At 54.1% G+C, this 23127-nt stretch overlaps 2 protein-coding genes across 6 annotated transcripts in view; both read left to right on the top strand.

Annotated features, from left to right (window-relative positions):
• NFYC (nuclear transcription factor Y subunit gamma) overlaps window positions 1-6212 on the top strand; it is a 64143-nt gene extending 57931 nt beyond the window's left edge. For 2 of the 4 annotated variants that reach the window (XM_054572049.1, XM_054572050.1), the window contains exons 8-10: window positions 1460-1567; window positions 3990-4049; window positions 5036-6212. In XM_054572049.1, coding sequence (XP_054428024.1) covers window positions 1460-1567; window positions 3990-4049; window positions 5036-5467 — 600 coding nt within the window. In that variant the 3' untranslated portion in view covers window positions 5468-6212. The remainder of the gene's footprint in view (window positions 1-1459; window positions 1568-3989; window positions 4050-5035) is intronic. The other 2 variants (XM_054572052.1, XM_054572051.1) reach the window with 2 other exon arrangements.
• A 10871-nt stretch (window positions 6213-17083) lies between these two features.
• Window positions 17084-23127, top strand: part of KCNQ4 (potassium voltage-gated channel subfamily Q member 4) — a 53752-nt gene continuing 47708 nt past the window's right edge. For both annotated transcript variants that reach the window (XM_054572054.1, XM_054572053.1), the window contains exon 1: window positions 17084-17397. In XM_054572054.1, the coding sequence (XP_054428029.1) occupies window positions 17084-17397 (314 nt within the window). The remainder of the gene's footprint in view (window positions 17398-23127) is intronic.

Genomic DNA, 23127 nt, shown 5'->3' on the forward strand with positions numbered 1-23127 from the left:
CCAGTTGCCTTCAGCCCCACAAGCACCTTAACATTGTCGCCTGGGAGCCGCATCATGGGATTGAGGTGGGGAGGTGAGGCTTGACCTCACAGCTTCCCAGCAGTTCCTCTCGGCATATTCTCAGGGAATAAATGACTGTGGGTCCCACTGTCGTGCCCTGTCTCCTTTGAACTAGGTTTTGTGGCTCTCCCCATCTTGCCTTAAGCAGACCATTCTGGAACAGTCTACCGAAACTTCAGCATTGCTCTTTCTGGATGGCGCCAACCCTCCTTGAGGCCGGCTGTTTCAGAGGAGCAGTGAACGCTGCATGCAGGAGTGCAGCCGCCTCCCATTAGCATCTTCCTCGGGGAAGTAAAGTTCCCTTCTGTGACATTAGCTCTTGAATGGGAACCTTTGCTCCAGGATGAAGAGGCCTGTTAGCCTCAAGAAGCTCATCCTCACAACAAAGACAGGCTGGGCACCCAGGGAGGGTGGTGTCTGGGCCCCCTGAGAAAGCAAGAAGCCAGATGCGCTGGTCTCCTGGAACCTCTTTCACACCCCCCCCCCCCCCAAAAATCTCGGGTGTGGAAGTCTTCAGTCCTCCTCTGCGGACCCTCCGCTGAGCCACAGTTCCTCTTGCGTTGTAACCGCCTTGGTCCTTTCTGCATCCCCACACTCAGAGCACTAAAACTTTCATGGTACACTGGAGCGTTAATAGCCTGAGTTAAGGCTTTTAGCACACAATTAAATGCAGCATGTGGTATTATTGTATTATCTGAGACTTAATCTTAAGCATGAGGGACTCGAAGGGCATTTTTGTAGCTTTGGTTTCCCATGATGGGTTTTTCTGTGAAAGGTTTATTGATTCAGCTTCCCCTTGGGAGGTGTTTGGCCAGAAGCTACTGCTGAACACCAAGGATCCTGAAAGTCCCACAGACCTCCCCCCCTTGGTCCTGGCTCTTGGGGACCGAGATCATCAAGCAGGTCAGCTTTTTCTTCCAAGATGTACAGCATGGAGTTGGGCCATTCTGGGGCCCTGGTGCAGAGTGACAGCCATCTGCTTTGTGCTCCTGGCAGACACTGGAGCTTTTCTCAGTGTTAGAGCAGCCGCTCTGGGAACCAGGGTGGAGTAATGTGGAGATGGAGGGGAGAGAGGCCTGGGCTTAAGCTACAAATGTTCTGGTAGTGTCAGGCAGCCTTTAGGGTAAAATCCCAGGGTAAACTGAGCAAACAGCTAAGAGCCAAACGAATGTGACAAAATTCTCAGGAAATTTTTCAAAGTCCATTCAGGGAACTTACCCTCTTTTGTGTTACGTGACCTGTCGGGTGGGGATGCTGTGGTTTTGCTTGACCTCTCAAACAGGACCTTTTTAGGGTAAGCTGCTTTGGAGGGCTCAGTGGAATGGGGGCCATGAAAAGCTTGCCTGTCTGAGGTTGCGCTCAATCTCCTGTGGTCTTTTTGTCCCTGTCCCTGCCCTAGGTGCAGCTGAACACCGGCCAGCTGCAGTATATTCGCTTAGCCCAGCCTGTATCAGGCACCCAAGTTGTGCAGGGACAGATCCAGACGCTTGCCACCAATGCTCAACAGGTATGTGCCCCAGAGATGCAGGGCTTGAGTTGGGGAACGGGAGGAGCTGGCTTCCGGCTGGAAAGGAGGGCTCAGCGCACAGCTCTCTCTTGCCACAGTATCCTTCAGCAAGAGCCACCTCCACACCCTGCATATTTATTATGCACCGCAAGGGACAGGTGGGGTTTTTGGAAGATTGTCTTCAAAGTCCATGTTGTTCTGGAGGAACAGTGCAAGGTGGGGAAGTCTCAAGGATACTTGAAGAAAGCCTGATGTTTCTGCGTGCATGTCTGACTAGAAGCGCCTGACAGACTGCCTTATTGTCAGGCCGAGTTCCATCTTTAAAACTGAATAGCTGTGTGTTCTGGCACCTCTGCCCTTTGGAAAACTCACTTAGATTTTATGTCCACCTCTTCAAGCACCCTTAACCAGCGATTGCCTTCCTCATCTTCTCGCATGTCCTAGGGTATTGAAGGTTATGAGCCCAGGAGCTGAGAGGGCAGCCTCCCTGGGCTTGGGTGTTGGGGACTGTGGGCATCACTGATAGGGGATGGGGATGCTGGTCAGGGGGAGGCATTGTTAATGGATTCTTTTGCCTCAGGCCCCAAAAAAGGCAGCGATCGTTTAAGAGCTGGATCTGCCTGGCCCAGATGCATTTCTGGTGATGAATCTATTGACGGTGGTGACAGAGCTGAGTTCGTAGAGCAGGTCCCCAAAGATCTCCTTTGGGGAAATGGGAGGAGTGAGCCAAAAGCAAGAGGTTCTGAGTCCCATGTAGTTTCTGGGGTGATTGAAGGCTTGCATAAGGACGTGGGCTTTTCCCGAATTTCCTTGGTGCTCACTGACATGGAATCAGAGCCCAAGACTGGTCACACCTTTGGGTACCTCCCCCTCCTCCTTTAAAAAACAAAAACACTTGTAAGGTTGTAACCTGAGATCCAGAAACTTTTTATGGCATGGGGGTGGGAGGAAATGAAAAGGACGAGTTTTCGGTGATTCCCCAGATGTCAGTTTTGGAACCAGAAACTAAAGCCAAAAAGTGGGGGGGAGTCGGGTATGCGGCGGCGTCGGCGGGGGCGTTGGGGGGCTGTAGGAAGAGGGCACTGGAGGGCAGAGTCTGTATAACAGATGATTGTAACTGTGGCAGCTGGCACGTCCTAGGTGCTCAATGACTATTTGTTGAATGAATGCTGAATGAATAGTATGTAAATGGCATTTAAAGTTAAACGAAACTTTCTTTTCAGCTGCTATAAAGGTCAGTCCTGCTGGCCACAGGGCACCGGTAACCTCATCTATGAGGAACATTTTCCCTTTGTCTCAGGGTCATTCATTTATTCTGCAGACATTTTTTGAATACTTAATTTGCACTAGGAGATGACTTAGGTCCTGCCCTCAAGCAGCTTTTAGGCTGGCAGGAGGGAAAGACCCAAAACAAGGAACGACAGGAAGAAGCGCTTATTGAAGCCCTTTCATACCTGCCCCCTTCTAGCTCCACATAGCCTCATGGGTAGGCCTGATGGGTTGTTTTTGGCTGTTGTGAGGACACTTGAGAGACAATCCTTACCTTGCAGGTTGGCTGTAATGATTCCAGGGGACGGCGCACAGAGGACATCACTAGACAAACGTTCCATAGATAACACACACAAGCATGCTTCAGTCTTCTTTGCAGCCTACCAAGCTCTTTGCAACAACTGCCATTGTAGGATGCATTTCTACGTGTCAGGAAATTTCTTTTAAAGTCCACACCTAAGATTTTAAGTGCACATGATAAATGGTATCCTTGCTCCCCTCCCCCGCCCCCGCCTTGGCTCAGAGGGCCGCACGTGGCCGCCATCGGAAAAAGTACTTCGTAGGTTTGCCACAAAGGCTGCTAGGGCCAAGGCCACCTGCTCGCCAGGGTGTTTCATATTCCAGTCAGATAATCTGGGTGATACGGGTTTGGTTTGGAGCCCACCTTCCAAGAGTGAAAGGGACCACTCACTACTTTGCCCAATGTTTGGCAAACTATCTTCACTGGCTGAAAGACTCGTGGGGTTTCTGCCTGAACAATAAATGTTATGCCCTTTCATGTTAGCAGCTAGGAGCTAGGTGTTTGTTCAACTTGAGTCTCAGGCCCCAGAAGGACCTTGGGGATGGGGGTAGTGGGTGGCCATGCATGATATGTAGTGCAGGGTCCTCTGTGTGGTGTCAGCTCTGAACAGCCTTCAGTGCTAGGGGATGGGGAGGGACCCTTGCTTTTCTGCCACCCGTCAAGTGGCACTTCATAGGTTGTGCCACTTGATGAGTGGCAGAAAACCACTCATAGGCTTGTTCTGTGCCAGGCCTTACTCTGGGCACTTTACATGGCTTGCCTCGCTTGATCTTCACAGCCCTCTCCTGGGTGGTGGGCAGGTGCACCAGACCCTGCACTGACCTGCCTACTCTGCCGTCTTGATTCCTACAGATCACACAGACAGAGGTCCAGCAAGGACAGCAGCAGTTCAGCCAGTTCACAGATGGACAGGTAGGACACCCAGCCTGGGCAGAGGCAGGGGGTGAGGAGTTGGGGGGGTGGGGGTTAGGGGGTGACATCTGTGAGTCTGGATGGTTAGGGTAGCTGTCCCATCTTCTGTTAACAATGAGTGGACAGAAATTGTTAAAACAAGTACAGTCTTTAAATCAGGGTGCCTATCTTTCAGATTTATAGACATATGGGAGCTGAACATAATCTTAGACATTATCTAGCCCAAATCCCCATCTTACAGATGAGTAAACTGAGCCCTAGAAACAGGAAGTGCCTTGTCCGTGCTGTCACTCAGCTGTTCATTGCAGAACCAGGGCTAGAACACAGGCCTCCTTTTCCCTGTCTAGGACTAGTTTTTTCCCTGAGCCATGCTGCTTTTTAATAGCATGGATCAGTTGAAATGCAGAGAACATGTGCCCTCTCAGCCTCCCTCGGTGCCGGGAATTCAGTCATTCTAAACCCACAGGAGGGAAGAATCCTCCCTTTTCCCTCGGCCTTTGCCCTCGCACTCCGCTCCCAGGCAGCCCTGAGGACGTGATGGGATGGCAGGCCCAGGCTTGTGTTCTCTGCTGCCCGGAGGGAGAGGGGCTTCATCTCCCACCTCTGGCTTCTGCCAGCGCCAGGTACTCAGCTCACATGCCAGGGCTTCTGGGGCAGGGGTCTTATAAGGCTTTTGGTTTCTTTTGGGAACACCTGAGAAACCAAATATCCAGTTGACCCTAACCTTCCAAAGTGGCTTTGTGAGCATGTGCTTCACCCCTCACAGGTCTTGGCTGTAGGAAGTGTTTAACCCCAGGCGACCTCCTCAGCAGGGCCCATGTAGGAAATGCAAGGTCAGTGTAGCCTCCACCTGAGCCAGATACTCTAAGGAAAGGAGGAGAGGGGGTGATCCTACTGCCCTTGCCAGTGAGGATTACTGAGAGTTGGGGAAATGCTGACTTCCAAGCTGCTGGTACAGTGGTTCGAATTGCTTGTGTTTGTCACAGAGGAACAGCGTGCAGCAAGCTCGAGGCTCTGAGCTAACGGGAGAGGCAGAGCCCAGAGAAGTGAAAGCCACAGGAAATGCAACTCCCTGCACCTCTTCCCCGCCCACTACACACACCCCCTCACACCGTGCTGGTGCCTCCTGTGTCTGCTGCTCCCAACCCCAGCAGAGCTCCACATCCCCTCCTCCCTCTGACGCCTTGCAGTGGGTGGTGGTTGAAGTATCTGGGGCCCCCAACCAACTCGAGGCCCATAGGGAGCTGCATGCCCCTCTCCCAGGGGTGACCTCACTCTCTCCTCTCCACCCCTCGCAGCAGCTCTACCAGATCCAGCAAGTCACCATGCCTGCCGGTCAGGACCTCGCCCAGCCCATGTTCATCCAGTCAGCCAACCAGCCCTCCGACGGGCAGGCCCCCCAGGTGACCGGAGACTGAGGGCCTGAGCTGGCAAGGCCAAGGACACCCAACACAATTTTTGCCATGCAGCCCCAGGCAGGGGGCACAGCGTCCCTCCCCAGAGGACCCGCCGACCTCAGCACCTCCTGCAGGCTAGGACACTGGTGCGCTGCGCCCCGCCTGGGGGCCGAGATTCTCCAACAGAAAGATGCAATATTTTTTATTTCCTTTTTTCCATTTTTTTCTCCAAGGAATCGCTATTTCAACATGTTGTGTGTCCAATGCTATGAAATGAAAATATTAAATAACGTATTTATGGCATTTCTTGAAGAGTGTGGTTGAAGAAATACTTCTTTTGTTTTCCTTTTTTTGGTTCCTACCGCCACTCCTTTTTAGGAGCAGATCTCCTAACAGGTGTATGTTACCTCCTGACTCTTGAAACAGCTGCTGCCCCCAGGATTTCCCACCTTGTTCTGTCTTCAGATTAAATGAGGTGAATGTGTATAGCTTCGGTTTCATTAGCTTCCTCTCTCCTTGTCCCTGCTCTTGCCCTAGAGCTCTATGTATTTGCATCCAGAGGCCATGGAAGCATTCCTTGCATTTAGGAGATGAACTCATTTGTCATGGAGAGTGGATGGTTTCATTCCTAAACCCCACTCTCCCAGGGACCCAAGGAGACTAGAACTTCATGCATTTACACCGCCACCACCACCCCATTTTTTATTTTTTAAATGCATTAAAAAATTGTGCCAGTCTCCTTTGCTGCATGGACTTTAAACTGCATAACATGCAATAAATCTCATTTTAGATAATTTAGAGTCTGAGTTTCTGTATCTGGAAGCATTCATGGGGTTGCATTGCTTGGGAAAGGCTTGGAAAGGTTGGTTTGCCCTCAGGTTGGGTGTGCGAAGGCAGGGGACCCTTGTGGAAAAAAGCTGAGGTAAACTTAACGCCGCACATGTGATTCAAACTGAGGTCTTCAGCTGATCTTAAAAGTGAAATTCAGTAGGACCTGTTTGCTTCTGAGATCCCGGCCTGCCTTACGACCTGGGTCACCACTGTGGGCAAGGTTCAGTTGTGTCCTGTTTGGTTGAAGGTCAAGATAGCATCTGTCATTGAGAAAGCCATCTCTACCCTTAAAACAAGGACCCAGATGAATCTCCCCTCTCCTGCCCTGGCACACCTTTGCATTGCCTGCTGTGTCCATACTCGGTGGCATGTGCCGTGGAGGGCAGCCCAGGCCCCTTGTCTAAATAGCAGGTCACGAGAGGTCTCCAGCCAGGTCCTATATTCTACTAACCGAAACAAGAACAGACAGAGCATTCTACTTCATTGACCATGGAGGCCCACGGAGAGCTGTCATCCTTGCCTTCCCCGTGCCATGCTCTCTACTGGAGCAAGGCCCGTTGTGTGGGAAGATCAGAAAACTGGATGCCAGGAGGAGTGGCTATTAATGTCTTCTCTGACAGTAATATGCCATAAACCTTGGGCAACTCCTTTTTGGGGGGACTGTCCCAAAGTGTGAGGTGGGGATGGGGAAGAGTCTTTAACATTAGATGATTTCAGGTTTGACCCTGATGCTTTTATAAATTCCCTCCTGTCAACCATGGTAAGTACTTGGACATCTGTGTCATCTGTTTCATTTTCAATCATTTACTGAAGAGTACTTCACCTTATTCCACAAGAAAAGTGAGGATGGCTTACATTGAAAACATACACAATAAAATACTACAGGTTAGAATTAAGACTATAACTGAGTAGGAAATCAGAATCATAGAAAACCAGAAATACTGAGCTGCTACCTAGTTGTTAGAATTAGGTTTCACATTTCATCCTGGGCTTCTGAGCCACCAAAGCAAAAAACCCAGAACCAGGTAAGATTCACACCATAAAAGGAAGGAAAAATTCTTTTCCAAAGATTTTTGCACCTAGTTTTAAGATTTGGGATACATGGCGGCTCTCTAGTGTCGTCACGTAGGTGGGGCAGATACTATCACCATGAAAAGTCAGCCTTCCCCACTCCCACACCCCTGAAGAAGGTCTTGGGCGGCCCCACAGGCGTCTGATTCCCAAGTTCATTGCTCCCTGCCCCTCCGCCCCCCCCCGACCCCGGTATCCTGGGCTTTTCTCTAAAGAGGGTTCACTGGCCACTGTGCTGGAGCCAGACATGTGCTGCATGCCTAGCCTCACATGGAGACAATGCAAGAGGAGAGTCAAGTGCACAGAAGAGGCCCTGGCCTCAGAGAAGAAAGCTCAATTGTTTCACTTCCTGGCCAACCCACCGTGTTGCTCTTTGACTCATTCCTGAAAACCCAAGCGTAATTGGAAACAGTCCAGTCAATGGGTCCCCATTTTCCTATAGACTGCCGTTCTTAACTTGGACATGTTCGATCAGTTGTGATTGGCAAGCTTCCTTGCTGAGCACGTTCCCTTTAAATTTCGCCGCCAGCAGGACCCATCTGGGTGTAAACAAACACTTCAGTGCAGCCCAAGACAGCCCCTATCTAATACCCAACACGATCCCCTTACATCCGGAGCACTCTTTAGACATTTTTCCTAGCACTTGCAGCCTTCGTCCTCCAGATGATCTTTGCGGTGACCCTGCAGGGGAGACAGGAGGAGGGATGGTGATCCCTGTGTGGCAGATGGAGACATGGGAGGCCCATGGAAGTGCAGTGACTTTCCCAAGGTCACTCCCTGGAAAGGGGTGGAGCTGAAACCAAAACATTGGCCTCCTGATCCCCTGTGCATACACAGCTGCTTTCTAGCCAAAGATTAGGGGGTGGATGGAGGGGTGTCTGTGTGTGTGTGTGTGTGTGTGTGAGAGAGAGAGAGAGAGAGAGAGAGAGAGAGAGAACACAAAGCTTTACTCAATGTGAACTGACTCCGTTTGCTCTGCCTCCCCAAATCCACTGGCCCATCCTCGAGTATATGTGGAATGAAGGAAGCAATTGGATCTGGTCGCTGGACAGCTGGTGGTTGGGGTAACTTTCCTGGAGGCTGATGCAAGAGACTGGAGGCCCCTAGGATTACAGACCGACCACCTGGCTGGTATTCTTGCTCGAATTTGCTGAGGCCACAAGGGGGCAGCAGGTAGCACTCACCCAAGTCTGGGAGATGCCATGTCTGACCCTCATCCAACTTCAGACACTTCTAGGAACTATGGGGATATGACTAGATTCTTGGCCCCTTCCGATAAGACCCTTAATTTTTGAACGGAGGAGCCTCCCTAGGACAATTGTGAGAGCTGGAAGCACTACTCTTTCTAGAATATTACATCAGGGTAGGTAGGTGGATTTTAACAAGACTTTCTGACAACCTAAGTTCACCGAAGGCCCTATGTCCCCAGCTTTGTGCCTTTCCACTCTCTTCTCCTGCAGTCTATGCTCCTGCCACACTCGATTACTCTCTGGCCCCTGAACTTAACTTCCATGTTTTCAAAATGTACTGGCCCCAATGTCTGGAATGTCCTTTTCCAGTTATTGATCTTCTATACATCCATCAAGTTCCCATTTAATGGCTCTTGCTGAGAAACTTCTAATTCCTGGAGCAGAGTTAGCAAAGACCTCTTCGATGTTCCCATAGCAACTTCTACAGTCTATTATTAGTGCTGAAATACACAGTCATTCAGCAAATATTTCTTTGGCACTTTCTGTGTGTCAGACATTGTTTTGGACATTGTGAGGACAGATGAAAACAAGCCAGGCGAGGCTTATGCTATCATGGAGCTTATATTGGGTTGGGGCAGAGGTGGGAGAGGCAATGAGAGAGAGAGACATGCAACACTAGACAAGTTAGGCCCTAAAGAGACCCCTCGTCACTAGTAGGATTTTCTGGTTTCGGCTCTCTTCCTTATGTATGGTTCTCCTCTACTTCAAGGTCATCTCTGCGCCTCCTGAGCCCAGCACAGAGCCTGGCACCAAAAGAATAGTAGTAACTAATGAGGAAGTAAACCTGAACCCTTCCCTGCAGCCAGCCTTCAGCACCGCTCTCGTTCCCACTGCTGTTACTGTTGCTTTTTTCTTGTTAACAACTTTTTATTGAGCATTAATAATATGCTGGAGGGCTATTAGATGGAGATTATTCTTTTAAGAAATTTCTGTGAAGGAAAATATATCTAAAGCTTGGTGCCTGAATGGATGATCTCATTTCATCTTCGCATCCTCATTGTAGGTAGGTATTCTCCCCACTTTGTGAGAGACTGAGGTTCAAAGAGGTTAAGAAATTACCCAAGGGAACCAGCTGGTTAAGTAGAGCCAGATGCTTAAAGAAGCCTTCTGTCCCCGCCCGCTCAGCCCCACTGGTCTTGTCCCCACTGTTCGCGATTCTTTTTCCTACAGAGAATGAGAGCGCTCAGCCCCCAACTCCTGGGCAGGAACCTAGCCTTTGCCCTACCTCTCCAGCTACCCATAGGCCTCTGTAAGGTAGCATCTGACCTCCCCGGAGGAGAGGACTCTAAAGTAGAGGTGAAGTGCCTGGTCACACAAGTGTGGCGTCCTCTAGGCCCCTGGGGCCAGGCTGGCAGCGTTATACCCTAGTTTGTGTGCTGGGCCACGACCACAGCCCAGGAATAAAGGACGGGAGGACAGCAAGTCTGGCGCTCCAGGGGAGAACCTGAGCTGAGCTCTAGCTCCGCCAGGCTGGGCTGGGCTCCTCGGCTGGCTGGGGCTGAGGAGAGGTCTGAAACAGAACCCAGCCTCCCCGCCAGCCCTGGCGCTCCCCTAAGCCCCATCGCCGCTCCGGCTCCCAGCCCCTCCCCCAGGCCCCTGTGCCTCTAGTAAGGATCTGTGAAACAAGCTTTCTAAGATCTTGTATGTGTCAAAATGTCTTTATTTTGCTTTGTATTTAAATGATGGTTTGGCAATGTATGGAATCCTAAGTCCACAGTTATTTGCCCTCAGCATTCTAAAGATACTATTTCATTGTCTTTTGGCAAAATCTATTGTTGCTGATGAGAAGCTTACTGTCAATTCAATTATTGGACCTTTGTAGATAAGCTATCTTTTCTCTCTGGTGGCTTTTAGAATTTCCTTTTTTATTCTTGATATTCTATACTTTGGCTGCAAGGTGTCTAGATGTATTTTTGTTTTGTTTGTAAAGATATCTTACTAGGCAGTCTATGGGCCTTTAAAATCAAGAAACTCACTTCTTATTTCTGGAAAGAGATTAGTTACTCTTTCCAGTATCTTTTCCTGGAACTAATAATATCCAGGGGCCGGGAGAAGTAACACCTGCTGGGGTGTGATTGGCAGGGTGATAGTATGGGTGTAACAATTTATAGTTTTAATTTGAACATCTCACCTAAAATGTCATAGGGTGTGCTTGGGTGTGAAATTGTTATGTTACAGGATTGCATACTTACGATTTTGTAATAAAACGGGGCATTATTTCTGCTGGACCCTGTATATTCTGGATTTTTTCACTTAATCCTTTATGTCTCTTTTCCTTCATATGTTTAATCTCTATCGTTCTGTGATTCCTTCTGGAGGATTTCCCCAGGTTTAGCTTCTAGTTCAGCAGTATTCTCTCTTCAGCAATATTTGCAAATCCATCTGATTTGTTTTTTTAATGTCAGTGACTTTGTTTTCTTTTCTAAAATTTCTAGTTTTTGTCATGTCTACTACATGTCCATGCTTGATATCTTTCCGTTCTGGTGTTAAAAATGCTATTCCTTTATCTTCTCAAAGATTTTAACTCTATTAAACTTCCTTTCAGATTGTTTCTTTATCTCTAGGTCTTTAAGTATGAATTCTCCCATGAGAGCGATGTCTCTCAGGATACTGTATTTCTTTTTATATGTTGTGAAATGTATTCTTGAGATAGTTATTTTCAGCACATTTTTCTAACTGTGCCGTGGGACATGGAGGCTACCCTAAGGGATGATTTCTCAGCTGTATCTGCTCAAGCCGCGTGGAAGCGCACCATCCTCAAACTTGCTGTAGCATGGCTGCCTTGGCTTGGGATTTCTCATGGTGTGAATATCAAGTCCTGAGCCCACCCCTCCTGTGGGTAGGCTTGAGGTACCACACTGATATGGGTACTCTTTCTATGCAACGCCGAGGCCAGGTAGCTGGCAGGCTGAGCTATTTTAGTCCTGTCCGTGGCAGACAGCACTTCCCCAGCCCTTGCTGTAAGCAGGAAGCCTGCTTACTGGTGGCATTTGCAGATATACTTGCCATTTCGCACCTCAGAGGTAGAGCTTCAAATATTGCTCACCACCGGAATTCCCTCTTATTTCTGGCCCTTAGAGATTTCTCATTCTTGTTTTTGAGCTTGGATATGTCGTTGTTTTTAATTATCCAGCATTTATGTTGTGTATTTACTATTTCAAGGAGAAGGGACTTCAGTAAGTTGGGTCAAGTTCGACCTGGAAGTCTCACGGCTCTGGGTCTCCCAGCCCTGTCACTGGTCCCCCATTCTCTTTCCTGAACCTGCATCGCCTTTATCACGTCTCATCCCTTTCCTCCACCTCCTTCCCTCAGGAGGCGTCTCCTGAGCCTCAGTCTGCAGCCCCTCCTACTCATACCATCTCCCATCCTGAGCCCTCATCCAAGTTTCTCCCACCAGAGGAGCGGGGAGCAGGGGAGCGTTTGTCCATGTGCTCTCAGCAACTCAGAAAAGTCCTTCCTCCTCCTTTTCCAACCAACTTCACTGTGCCTGTGGCTGTCGCTGAGAATGGGGAGCCTTCCAGCAGGACTGCGGAAATGTTGCTTCCTGCATGGTCTTCCAGGAGTTGAGACCAAGATGAAAGAACCCTGGAGGAAGAGGAGGAGCAGTGCAAGAAGGGATGGCTTTGATTTTCATTTCCACACCCCCTGCTCCCTCAGCGTCTCCTCCTTGCAGGTCCTCCTCCAGCCCTGAGGATCAGTGGGGTTCACTTTTGCTTAGCTCAGTGACACAGCTGAGCGGCCCAGCAGGCCTACAAGGTATGGGCTGGGGAGAGCTCAGGGTCATGCCCAGGTCTAGGGGGAGAAAAACCCTCTGGGTCCCCCGACCAGCACCACTCACCTGCTGGGTTGCCTGAGTCCATTGTCCGCTCAGGCCTCCTTGGGAAGAGGAAGAGGCCTGTTCTTTCTCTCGCACTTCCAGGCCCTGCTCTCAGTGGAGGTGGATCCCTAGAGGCCAATAATGCATGTGCTGCCATCACTCCATGAACACCCTCCACTCTGATCCCCTCCTCCAGTCAAAAAGAGCTGGAGGATTAGAGGATCCTCACAGCCCCTCCCTTCTCCATTGAACACACACCTGAAGAGCAGTAATATCCATACATGGTTCGCATTTGTACATTATTTCCATGCATTATTGCTTTCAGTCCTCCTGTCAGCCAGGGAAGGTGGGGCAGAGGTGGAGTGACCAGCTAGTCCAAAGGTAGAGCCAGAAAGTGCAGCCATGGCTTGTAGTTCCGTGCTCTGTCTGCCCCTGACACTGCCAACCTCCCTGGAAGCTGGTACCTCCCGCTCCACCCCACTGAGCTCTCTCCTGTGGAGTCTCAGCCTCTGGGGCAGCCCAGGCTTGGGCCCTGGCCAAGCTCCCTGGTTCCTATCAGGTCAAGTTGAACCCCTCAGCCTAGCATTCAAGACCCTCTCTATCCCCCCCCGCCCCCCGGCCCAAGCTCTATAACATCTTCCCCACCCCCCATACCCCACCTGCCCACGATCGTGTGCACACACATTGCAGCGCAGGGGTAAAGAGATATACTAGACAGGTCTCCTCCCTGAGCCCCAGTCTTCCTCCTGTAAAAGGGGGTGTGAACAGTATTACCTCACAGGGTGGCTGGGATGGTGAAATAGACAATGCAGACAGAGCCCCCTGCATGTGGCTTAGCACTTAGCATGGGCCTCATCAACGGGCACTGCGGGCAGCATTGGTTGCACATCCCTGCACCTCTCCAAGTCCTCCCCACCTCGGTCTCCACCCCAGCAGGCTCCCTCTGCCATTGCGTGGGGAGATGTCTACCCCTTCTGACCGCTAGCAACCCCAAGAGCTGTAAGAAGACCCAGGGGTTCTCTGGGGTGCAGAGTGGAGGAGGAGGAAGTCTAGTAGCGTGGAACCCTCGTCTGCTCACCCCTATTTAACCAGAGCACTTCTGATTGAATGTTTCTTACATGTTGGGGTGCTACCTTATGACTCTGTAAAAAGGATTGTTTTGCTAACAGTCTGCAAACGACTGACTTAAACCACCCCTCCTCACTGGAAGATAGCTCTAGGTTGATCTGAGGTCACACTGGGAGTCAAAGGCAGGCTTGAACCTGGCTCCTGGTCCCAGCCACTTGCAAACATCAACCCTCTCAGACCTGGGAATCTCTGCCCCTGGTAGGAGCGAGTCCTAGAGAACAAGGATTGGGCCATCGATAGCTTCCCTCGGCCCACAGCACCGATCCCAGGATGCCATGCACTGTGTTAAGTGCCAGTCAGGGGAGAGGACAGGTCATAGACGGTTCCAGGGTCACCCCCTGCCTATGTATCTTTAGGTGAATCCCCTTACCCCTCATCCTCAGCTTTCTTGAGTGCAAAGGGCTGTTCTAGGTCCCAGAAGGGACAGGGCCTGGTACTTAGTTGGTGCCCTGCAAATGGGAGCTCTCTCCCTCCCCACCCTTCTTCTCAATCAATACTTGCTCCATTGATGGATGATGGTGACAGTGATGAATTACAGGAGATCCTGGAACCCTGCCCCCTTCTTGTTATACAAATAGGGAAACCAAAGCCCCAGCCAGGAAGGGACTTGCCCAGGTGTGACAGTGAATGAGTCTGGGCAGAGCAGGGACATTCTGGTAATGTTACCAGGACAGAAGTGGAGGTTAGGGGTGGGAAGGAAGCTGCTGAGGATGGGTGGAGGGAACAGGTGGGAAAAAGGGATGGAGGAGGGTGGGGAACTACATCCCCCGGCCCCCGCTCCCTGCAGCAGAGAGGCTGACTGAGAAAGCCTAAGACAGCTGTTCGCTCAGAAAAGTATCTTTGTCACTAAAGGCTGTGGTGGGGAAAGTCCATTCTCCCAGTCATGTCTTGGGAATCCAGACAGGGGCAGGCAGGCAGCCAGGTGACCCTCAGAATGCCCACCTGTCCTCTCAGAACCAGACTTTTTCCTTTGCTCCCCCCACCCTCGCTCACACACACATACACACTCCAATTAAACTTTGCTTACCGCCTCCTAGAACCCTCTTCCCCACCCTCTGACCCCATAAGAAGAGTTCCAGGTGTCTCCACTTTAAAAATGTGAGGGCCCAACCCTCTATATCACACATACCCTATAGGAGAAACAGGCCTCTGTGCTCTATTCACAGTCAGTCCTTCCTGAGATCTAACTTCCATCCCTCTAGTTGCAGCCACAATCTCTTGCCTCCTCCTGTTGCTTTGGGTGGGGTAACCTGGAGCTGGAGTTGGGAAAGATGGTGAGAGACCCACTCCCCACAGTGAGGGTCGCTCACAAGGAGTGGAAGGGACTGTTGCAGCCCCCCAAATGGGAAGGGAGGTGTGGGGTCCATAGGTGATACTGAGCTTGAGGATCAGATTTCCCAGAACAGACCCAAATTTCAGATATTCTGGGTGTTAACAAAGGCAACTTGGGTTCAAGTGCCATTTCTGCCATAGAAGAGCCTCATAAAGGCCCCAAGAAACATCCCCAGATCCCTTGCAACTGCTTTCTTTTCCACCGTTCAGGTCCCTACCCCACCCCAGGACCCCTGACTGATGAGGCTCAGGCAGGCAGTCCCACAGAATCTGGGAGAGTGGCGCCACACGTCCAGGGGGTGCTGGCTGCAGTGCGCAGGGAGAGGACGGTTAACCCAGCCGCGGGGCTGCATCCATAGCACCGCCCTGGGGTCCAGAAACCCTCCTCAGTTATCAGTGAGGACGGGGCACAGGCTGCCCAAGGGCCTCAGGCACTGGCCCTGGGCCCACCTGGAGTTAGAAGCAATGGGCAAGATTCAGGACAGACCTCAGAAGGCACACGCTGCTACGCAGAAGGAAAGGGTGAAGGGGTGTGCGCAGGCTGCCAAGCCCAGCTTGGGGACCCCGTAGGTCTCTGAAGCCCCCTCCCTGCCCGCCCGCAGCTCGGCCTGCCTCCCTCCCCCACTGGCGCTCAGCGGATCAATGCTGCCTTTGCTGACAGCTGAGAATCGAGCTCGCCTGCCCGCCCCCTCTCCCGCCCCTACCGCTCGGCTGCTCCGTCCCCCGAGATCCTCCCGGAGGAACGGGAAGAGTTTGCTGCGGAAGCGCTTCACCCTGGGGCAGGGCCTGCGGAGAGAGCGGCTGGTGTGGCCCAAGCTTTAGGCAGAAGAGGGAATGAGGATGGGGACCCCCAAATCACCGCTCTGTGCTGGCCCGAGAGGGCAAATAAGAAGGAAGGGGCTGCCCCCTACACAACAAGCTAGAGAGAGGAGGCCAGGCACCAAGAACTTTGTAGCTGGAGAGGGAGTGAGGTGGTGGAAAGCCTCCCTGTTTCTGGGGGGGATTTTTTGGGCCTCTGGGAAGGGGGTGGTCTAGCCCTAACGTTGGCAGCCTGCACCTGGTTCCCTGACCTGGGGCCCAGTCAACGGAGCAGTTCAGACTGAACCTGGGGCTGAATGGCCTACCTGGGGGCTCTTCCCCTAGCAGGAAGAAGGGAAGTTGTGGGGCGGGGGTGGGAGGAAAAAAGGACACCCCTGGGGTCCACTGTGTTACACACTCTGACACAACTCGGCAGCGCCTCGGCATCAGGCTGTGCCAGTAGGAGCTGCTCACCTAGACACACGCTGCACCGGCACACTTTCCACACCCCGCACAACGCGTAAAGGGCACAGCCCGAGGGGACACACCTTATGGCTTACACTGCCAAGACCCAGACGGTCGGACTTGCACGCCCTTCTTCACAATCATCCACACGGGACCCACAACACACACCTCCACAGACTCTGTCCCACCACCTGGCAGACCCACAGCCACCCACCCTGCACACACCGCAGACACTTCTGCATCCACTCGCACCCAAACTCTACGGGACGCTTGTCCCATCCGCAACCACGGCAACAACTCCACACTCCACCTCCACGCCCCACTATCCACTACTGCACGCGAGGCATTCCAGCCCAGCTGTCGGATCCACAGAGCCCCTCGCGGCCGTGCACGCCCCTTGCCCACGGCCAGCCTCGCGGCCCCGTGAGTTGCCCCTGGGCCCGCCGCCACGCGGTCGGGTCAGGGCAGCGACTGGGCGGCCGGTGCGCCCTGGCCCGCCGCCTTCGCCGCGCGTCCCCTCCCTCCGCCCCGCTCGCTCGCTCGTTCGCTCGCTCGCTCACTCCCTCCCGATTTGGGAAGGCGGCCGCGGGGCGGGCGGGGGCGGGCGGGGGAGGGGCGGGGCGGGGAGGGTGACATGTGAGCAGCGCGCCAGGGCAGGTGGAAAGGCGAGCGGCATGGAGCGCGTAATAAGAGAGTTGGAGTCGGAAAGAGCCGCCCCAGTCGCCGGGGAAGCGGGCGGTCATAGCGGGCTCCGGCGGCCCCCAGGTTACGAGCGCCCGCCCCTAGCCCCGGAGCAACCCCTGCCGGGACCCTAGCCCCCGCCGCCTGCGCCCACCCCGGGCCGCCCTGCCGGCCTCGGGTCCGAGCCATGTGCCGCTGAGCGCCCCGCGCGCGCCCCCGCCCCGGACTATCCCCGGGCCCCGGCCCCCCCGCCAGGCGCCGCCCATGGCCGAGGCCCCCCCGCGCCGCCTCGGCCTGGCCCCCCCGCCCGCAGACGCCCCCCGCGCCGAGCTGGTGGCTCTTACGGCGGTACAAAGCGAGCAGGGCGAGGCTGGCGGGGGCGGCTCCCCGCGCCGCATGGGCCTCCTGGGCAGCCCCCTGCCTCCGGGTGCGCCCCTCCCGGGGCCGGGCTCAGGCTCGAGCTCCGCCTGCGGCCAGCGCTCCTCGGCCGCTCACAAGCGCTACCGCCGCCTGCAGAACTGGGTCTACAACGTGCTGGAGCGACCCCGCGGCTGGGCCTTCGTCTACCACGCCTTCATGTGAGTTTGCGACCCCGCACCCCTTGCCATGACCCACGCTCCCGCGCCGCGCCTGCCGGAATCTGGGCTCCCTTGGGTCGGCCGCCAGCCCTGGCTCCGCATCCTGTACCCCATCCCCAAGGCCGAACCTCGTCTTTTCCCCTCCAGGCCTGAGTTCGATGACTGATCCCCCCAGCCTGACCCTCACCCGCTCTCTCCCAGCGTTGACCCCTACTTTAACTCGCTTCTGATCCCTCTCACCTCAACCTCTTATTTCCTTCCTGACCTCCAACCCCTGCTCCTCTGTCCCAGGTGCTCCCTACATCCAGCTTCTTGTCCCCCATCCTCTCTGAAATCTGGAGCCACTTCAGTGGGGCTCCCCTTTCCTCGTCCTCACCTCTGCCTCCTGGAGTCCCAGATACAAAGGGGGCCCTTTGGCCCCACACACTTTCTGTCACCTTCTCCCTAGCTCTGCCACTACATGGGGCTCCCACCTGGGCCCCCCTTGGAGACGACCCTCTCCAGTGAAGCTCTCCACCCCAGCCCAGGGCAGGCTCCCGGTTGGAGGTGTTGAGGGTCCGGGGGAGCCCCTGAGCCCTGACACTCGTGTGTGCTGTCTGTCTGACTTATCTGAGTCTTCACTCAGTCTGCCCTCCACCCTCCACTTGCCAGCAGCCGCAGCAAGCTGCCTAGCCTGCCCGGCTCGCTGGCCGCTTCACCAGGCCTGGCTCTGGGCACCCCAGGGGAAAAAAGAAAGAGGAGAGGGGTTGGTTTGGAAACACTGACGCTGTGCACCACCCCCCTCACCAGGCTCCTAAAACTTTCAAAAACACTGACCCCCCTTGGATATAAAGAGTGAATTTTGGCAGCTCAGAGCTCAGTCTTGGGGGAAGGCCTGGCCCAGCCGGGAACATGAGAGGCCCCTCCGATATCAGTTGAAGGGCCAGGCCTGGCTCTGGGGCTCTCGGTTAGAGACCTCCGGTTCCTGGAAAATGTGCTGTTGTTAATCCCTTCTTGCTGCCCCTAGAGAAGGATCCTTTGGTTTTGGGGTCTCCTAAGTGGCCCCTCGGCCTGTCCACATGGCTGCCTGGCAGCTCTTCTGCCTGCCCGGCTGTCCCTTGGCCAGGCTGAGTTTCCACCTGTGTGAGAACTGGCCTGTCCATTCATCTCTCCACCTAACTGTCCAACAGTCCTTTTCCTTGTCTGTTTCCGTCCTTCTGTTGACCTGTCCACTTATCCGTGTGCCTGTCTGTCCATCTATCTGCCTCTTCACTGATCCACCTGTCTCGCTCTTCTACTTGTCCGTTTCCATCATCTTTTGGTTTGCCTTCCTTCCCGTCCTGGCTTGCCTGCCTCTGCCCTGTCCTGACCGGGCTCACAGAATTTCAAAGGTGAAGGGGAGAGAAATGCTGGCAAAGGAACCCCCCTGTCCTCAGGGAGGGTAGAGGACGCTTACCCTCAGCCAGCAAGCTCCTGGGGTGGCAGCCTTGACTTTGTGCAGAGACCCCAGCAGAGAGTTAAGATCGCTGGGGACATGATGCCAGACTTACAGTCAGGGTCAGCGGTTACGAGTGGCCTGACCCCCACTGCCCGCTGGGAGGCCTAGGATGACTAATTTTGCTGCCGAGAGAGCTGTCGGAGTGAAGGGGGTTCTGTGCTGGGGTGCAAGGGAAGGTGGGGTTGGGGTTGAGGGGCAGGGACTGCTAATAAGCGTGGCTGCATTTTGGTGGCCTTGCCCACATTGCAGCCTGGGGTGCCCAAGGAAGGTGAGATGCTCCACGGGCTCCCCTTGTGAGGTGACTTTTTAAAGCCATGGATGAGCCTGAGCAAGCCAATGGGGCTCCGAAGTGGGAGTCCTTAGTCTTCAGATCTAGTCCCTCCGCCCTCACAAGGGTCACGGAAGGAGAAGAACCCGCTTTGTGTCCCCTGGCCAGCGACTGTCTTCACCTCCTCTGGAAGGAACTCTCCTTCCTCTCTGGAGCTAAATCTGCTGGTACCTTTGCCCCACATCCTGCCTTACTGGGTGCCAGGAATGCCCTGGCCAGGGGCACACTTGCTCTGAACACTTGTCCCAGCAGCTCACGGCTGAGGCATCTCTCAGGAGCTCTGGGGGAGGAAGTGAGCTGTGATCTCAGGTTTTTGGTCATCCACTAGAGATCAAAGGAGGCTGAGGGGTCAGGAGCCGCACCTCGTGGGTGCTGTGTGATCTTGGGTTGGTCACTGGGCCTCTCTGAGCTTTAGATCCCTAGTGCATCAAAGCGGGTAAAACCCCCAACCTTGCGGCTTCCCTCTTGGATGAGGTAATGGGTGGGGAAGAGCTTGGTGAAATGCAAGAGCCTGTTGGAGTGTGAGGGTTGGGTGTTGTCATCAGAGCAGGGCGAGGGGACCACACCGGGGGTTGGGGGGGCCTTGCCCGTCCTTCAGCAGCTTAGGCCTTCTCAGCCACTCACGGCAGGGTCTTGGGTGAGTCAGGAAGTGCTTCCTGCTGTTGTACTTTGAGCCCTACTGGGGCACCTTTGGTCAAATCCTTCCCCCTTCCCCTGTGACCCCCCCAGAGGCAGCCCAGTGAGGGGAGTCCAGTGTGTGCAGTTAGCTGACCCCCTTCCCAGAGCCCAGCAGAAAAGCCTGGAAAAAAAAAAGAAGGGCTGAGGAAGGAGGGAATTGGGGTGAGCTGGGTCTGTTCACCCCAGGAGACACCTCCCTCACACCTGCCAGCCAGCTACCTCAGCCCCGCGGAACCTGCACCTTTTCTGGCACCGCCGTGTGGGAGATTGCCCAGAGGACGAGCCCCGGTTCCACCTCTCCTGCCAACAGCTGTGGCCTCTGGGAAGAGGGAACCGCTGACTCCTGTCTTCTCCTTATTGAGATCTAGGATGAGGGATGGCTGGCCCCCCTCCAAGCTCTCCCTCTTCTCCTTAGGCCCTTGGTGCTGTCACCCAGCCCCTACCTCCTCCCTGCGCCCTGGGCCCTGATTTAAGCCCTCAGCCCTTCACAGGTCTTGCTCTCTGAATTTTGAGAAATAACACATCCCTGCCCATTGTGCTTTTTGAGCCTTTGGAGGAATGCTCACCTCGCTGCACCCTGTCAAAGGCCGCCCCAGCCCCCCTTTGGGAGTCAGAAGGCTGGAAGGGGCCGGGGCGGAGCAGAGCCCCGTCTGCCCCCATCTTCCTCGAGCCCCTGTGCGGCGCTGCTGCTCCCAGCCCCCAGCAGCGCGGCGGACTTTCTCTATGTGAAGGTTTACGCTCTGTAAACATCCTCCCTCAGCCTTGTCCCTGGGGTCAGAAGCTGTGGGAATGGGAGGAGATGAGGTGGCCGCTGCTCCTGGGCCCTCGGAGTCCTAACCACCCGGCTTCCCCCGGCCGTCTGAAGAGGAACATCACCAGGATTGGAAATAATCCCGGCAAAGGGTACCCCCAGCCCCTAGGCGTCCCTGCCAGGTGGGTCCTCATATTTGATAGCCCCATTTTGCTTATGAGAAAACCGAGGCTCTGGAGATCAAAGTCGTATAGTAAATCAGCGGCAGACACGGGACCAGACCCGAAGCCTCCGGACTCCCCGTCCAGGACCTCCCCCTGCTCCCTGTGGCCGCCTGGGTTGGGTTTTGGAGTTTGAACTGCAATTTTTGATTGTGTGTGGCGCATCAGCTCTGTGCCAGGCACCGTACTAAGTGCTCTTGATAAACCACTCTCACGTGTCCTTCAACTAGGGGTAGGCGGGTGTCGTTATCCTGCTCATTCGCAGGTGAGGAAACAGGCTCAGGAGGGGTCGCCGGTGAGAAGGGAGGAGCCGCAGCCCAGAATCAGGCCTGACACGGAGCTGTCTTCCTCCTGTACCCGACTCCTCCCAGGCTCCGCCTGCATCATTCATCTTTCTGTCCCCAGCACCCAGCGCACAGGCAGTGGGAGGTGGGCCGTGGCAGGATTTTGTGGAATTGAGTGGAAACTGCCCAACCTCACCCAATACAATCACACTTTCGCTGTGCACGGCTTGGCACACACGCATACCCCTGCTACACGCCCGTCTGTCTGTCTCGTGCACGTACACTGCCACTTGGACACACACGTCCGTGAATGTCACAATGGCACAGGATACATTCAACGAAAAGAAATCGAATGCACAGCTGCTCCCACCTTTTCACCAACTTCACAGACACACACCTGGACCTGTGGTCCCAGCCTAGACCTCTAGGACAGAACAGAGTTGGCCCCATTCCTTGAGCGTGTTACCTCCACCTGTCCACGCTGCAGGGCTGTCCTTACAGGTCTTGGTGTCTGCACATCCCTTGGAGAGCAGCCTCAGACCACGTGGGAGCAGGGTGGCTGACTTCCTAGAACTTTGCTGGCCTTTGCTCCTCCTGGAGGGCACTGTGAGATCCCGTCCGGCCCTGCAGTGAGCTGGTGGGTACACTATGGCACGGAAAGGGGCCGATACGTGGCTAAGGCCATACCTGGCGGGTTAGCGGTGGAACTGGGCCAGGAACCCAGGTCTTCGGTCTCCCAGATCAGGACTTTAGATAATATTTTTCCTCACCCCAGCTGATGCTCCAAGAACTTGGCCTTGTGATGGGGAAAGTCCTGGAGTGTGACCCAAATATTTCATGCTGCTGTTTTTCAGTCCCTGTCCTTTTGTCCTTTTGTCTTTTTGTTTGGTCTTTGTAAGAAGGGGCGAGTGGAGAGACCTGTCCTGCCAGTCTTCTAGCGCTCTCCCCGCCCTTACACCCTTGTGACCCCTCCTTCCTGAGTTCTTCTTTGGGGGTCACTGGAGCAGGTTAGACCTCCCATGGTCAGTCACCCCACCCCAACTCCATAGTACATTCATTCTTGCATTGAGGAAGAAGCCCTGCTGAATGTCTGACTTCAATCCCTATTGCTGCAGAAGCCTCTATTCTCAGAATGTTGGAGCCAGGAGTGTTTTAAGAGATGATTACTCTTGGGCTGATGGCAGCACTTTGAGTGGGTGATTAATTTAAGGCTCTCTGAGCCAGACAAGGGAGCTGAAACCGCCTGGGAGCAGGGAGAGAAGAAGGCTCTGCAGGTCCCTAAGGCCCTGCCCCTTTCCCTGTCCAGAGAGGGAGGCCATGCAGGGAGGTCCTTGGCTGGCAGTTTGCTCACCTCCCTCCCCCGCCTCCGCTTCCTACCCTGCAGCAATGGGGGTCTTTGGCCAGGGGCCCCAGCTGGGAATTCTGACCTAGGGGTAGCCCCTCATTACGCGCCCCCCTTGTGTGGGAGTGTGGGGCTGGAGCGGAGGAAGAGGCAGGACTTGCCATTTCTCCAGAGACTGTCCCAACAGGGGTTGAGAGCATGGGGTCCGAGTCTGACAGATTTGGGTTCATTTCTGGGTCTACCCTTAGCAGTTGTACGTCCTTGGGCAAGTTACTTAACCTCTGCGAGCTTCAGTTTTCTCATCTGGAAAAGGGGAATAATAATAGCTGCCTCTAGGATTGTCAGGGCTAAATGGGTTCTAGCACCTGACACCGTGCTGGGCACAAATATTCGCCATGTCACTGTTGTTAGTTATGACATTGTTATTATCGTCATTCCCTCCCAGGGAGGGGTCTCACCGGAGTCCTGGCTCAGCATAAGGAGGCGAGTTGCCTGGGTGTGCGTGAAAGAGTCGGAGCTGTGTTTGCCTGTGTCGCGGGGTGAGCAGCTCTCCGCAGGGAACCTGAGGACAGACGCATCTTTGTGGACTTCTGGGGAGCATCTAGAAGGTGCCACGCCCGTGCTGAGCCTTTGGCTTCTGTTCTCTCAC

Source organism: Pteronotus mesoamericanus, unplaced genomic scaffold (assembly GCF_021234165.1).
Source record: "Pteronotus mesoamericanus isolate MK-2021 breed Mesoamerican mustached bat unplaced genomic scaffold, CSHL_Meso_final contig_221, whole genome shotgun sequence".
Taxonomy (NCBI): domain Eukaryota; kingdom Metazoa; phylum Chordata; class Mammalia; order Chiroptera; family Mormoopidae; genus Pteronotus; species Pteronotus mesoamericanus.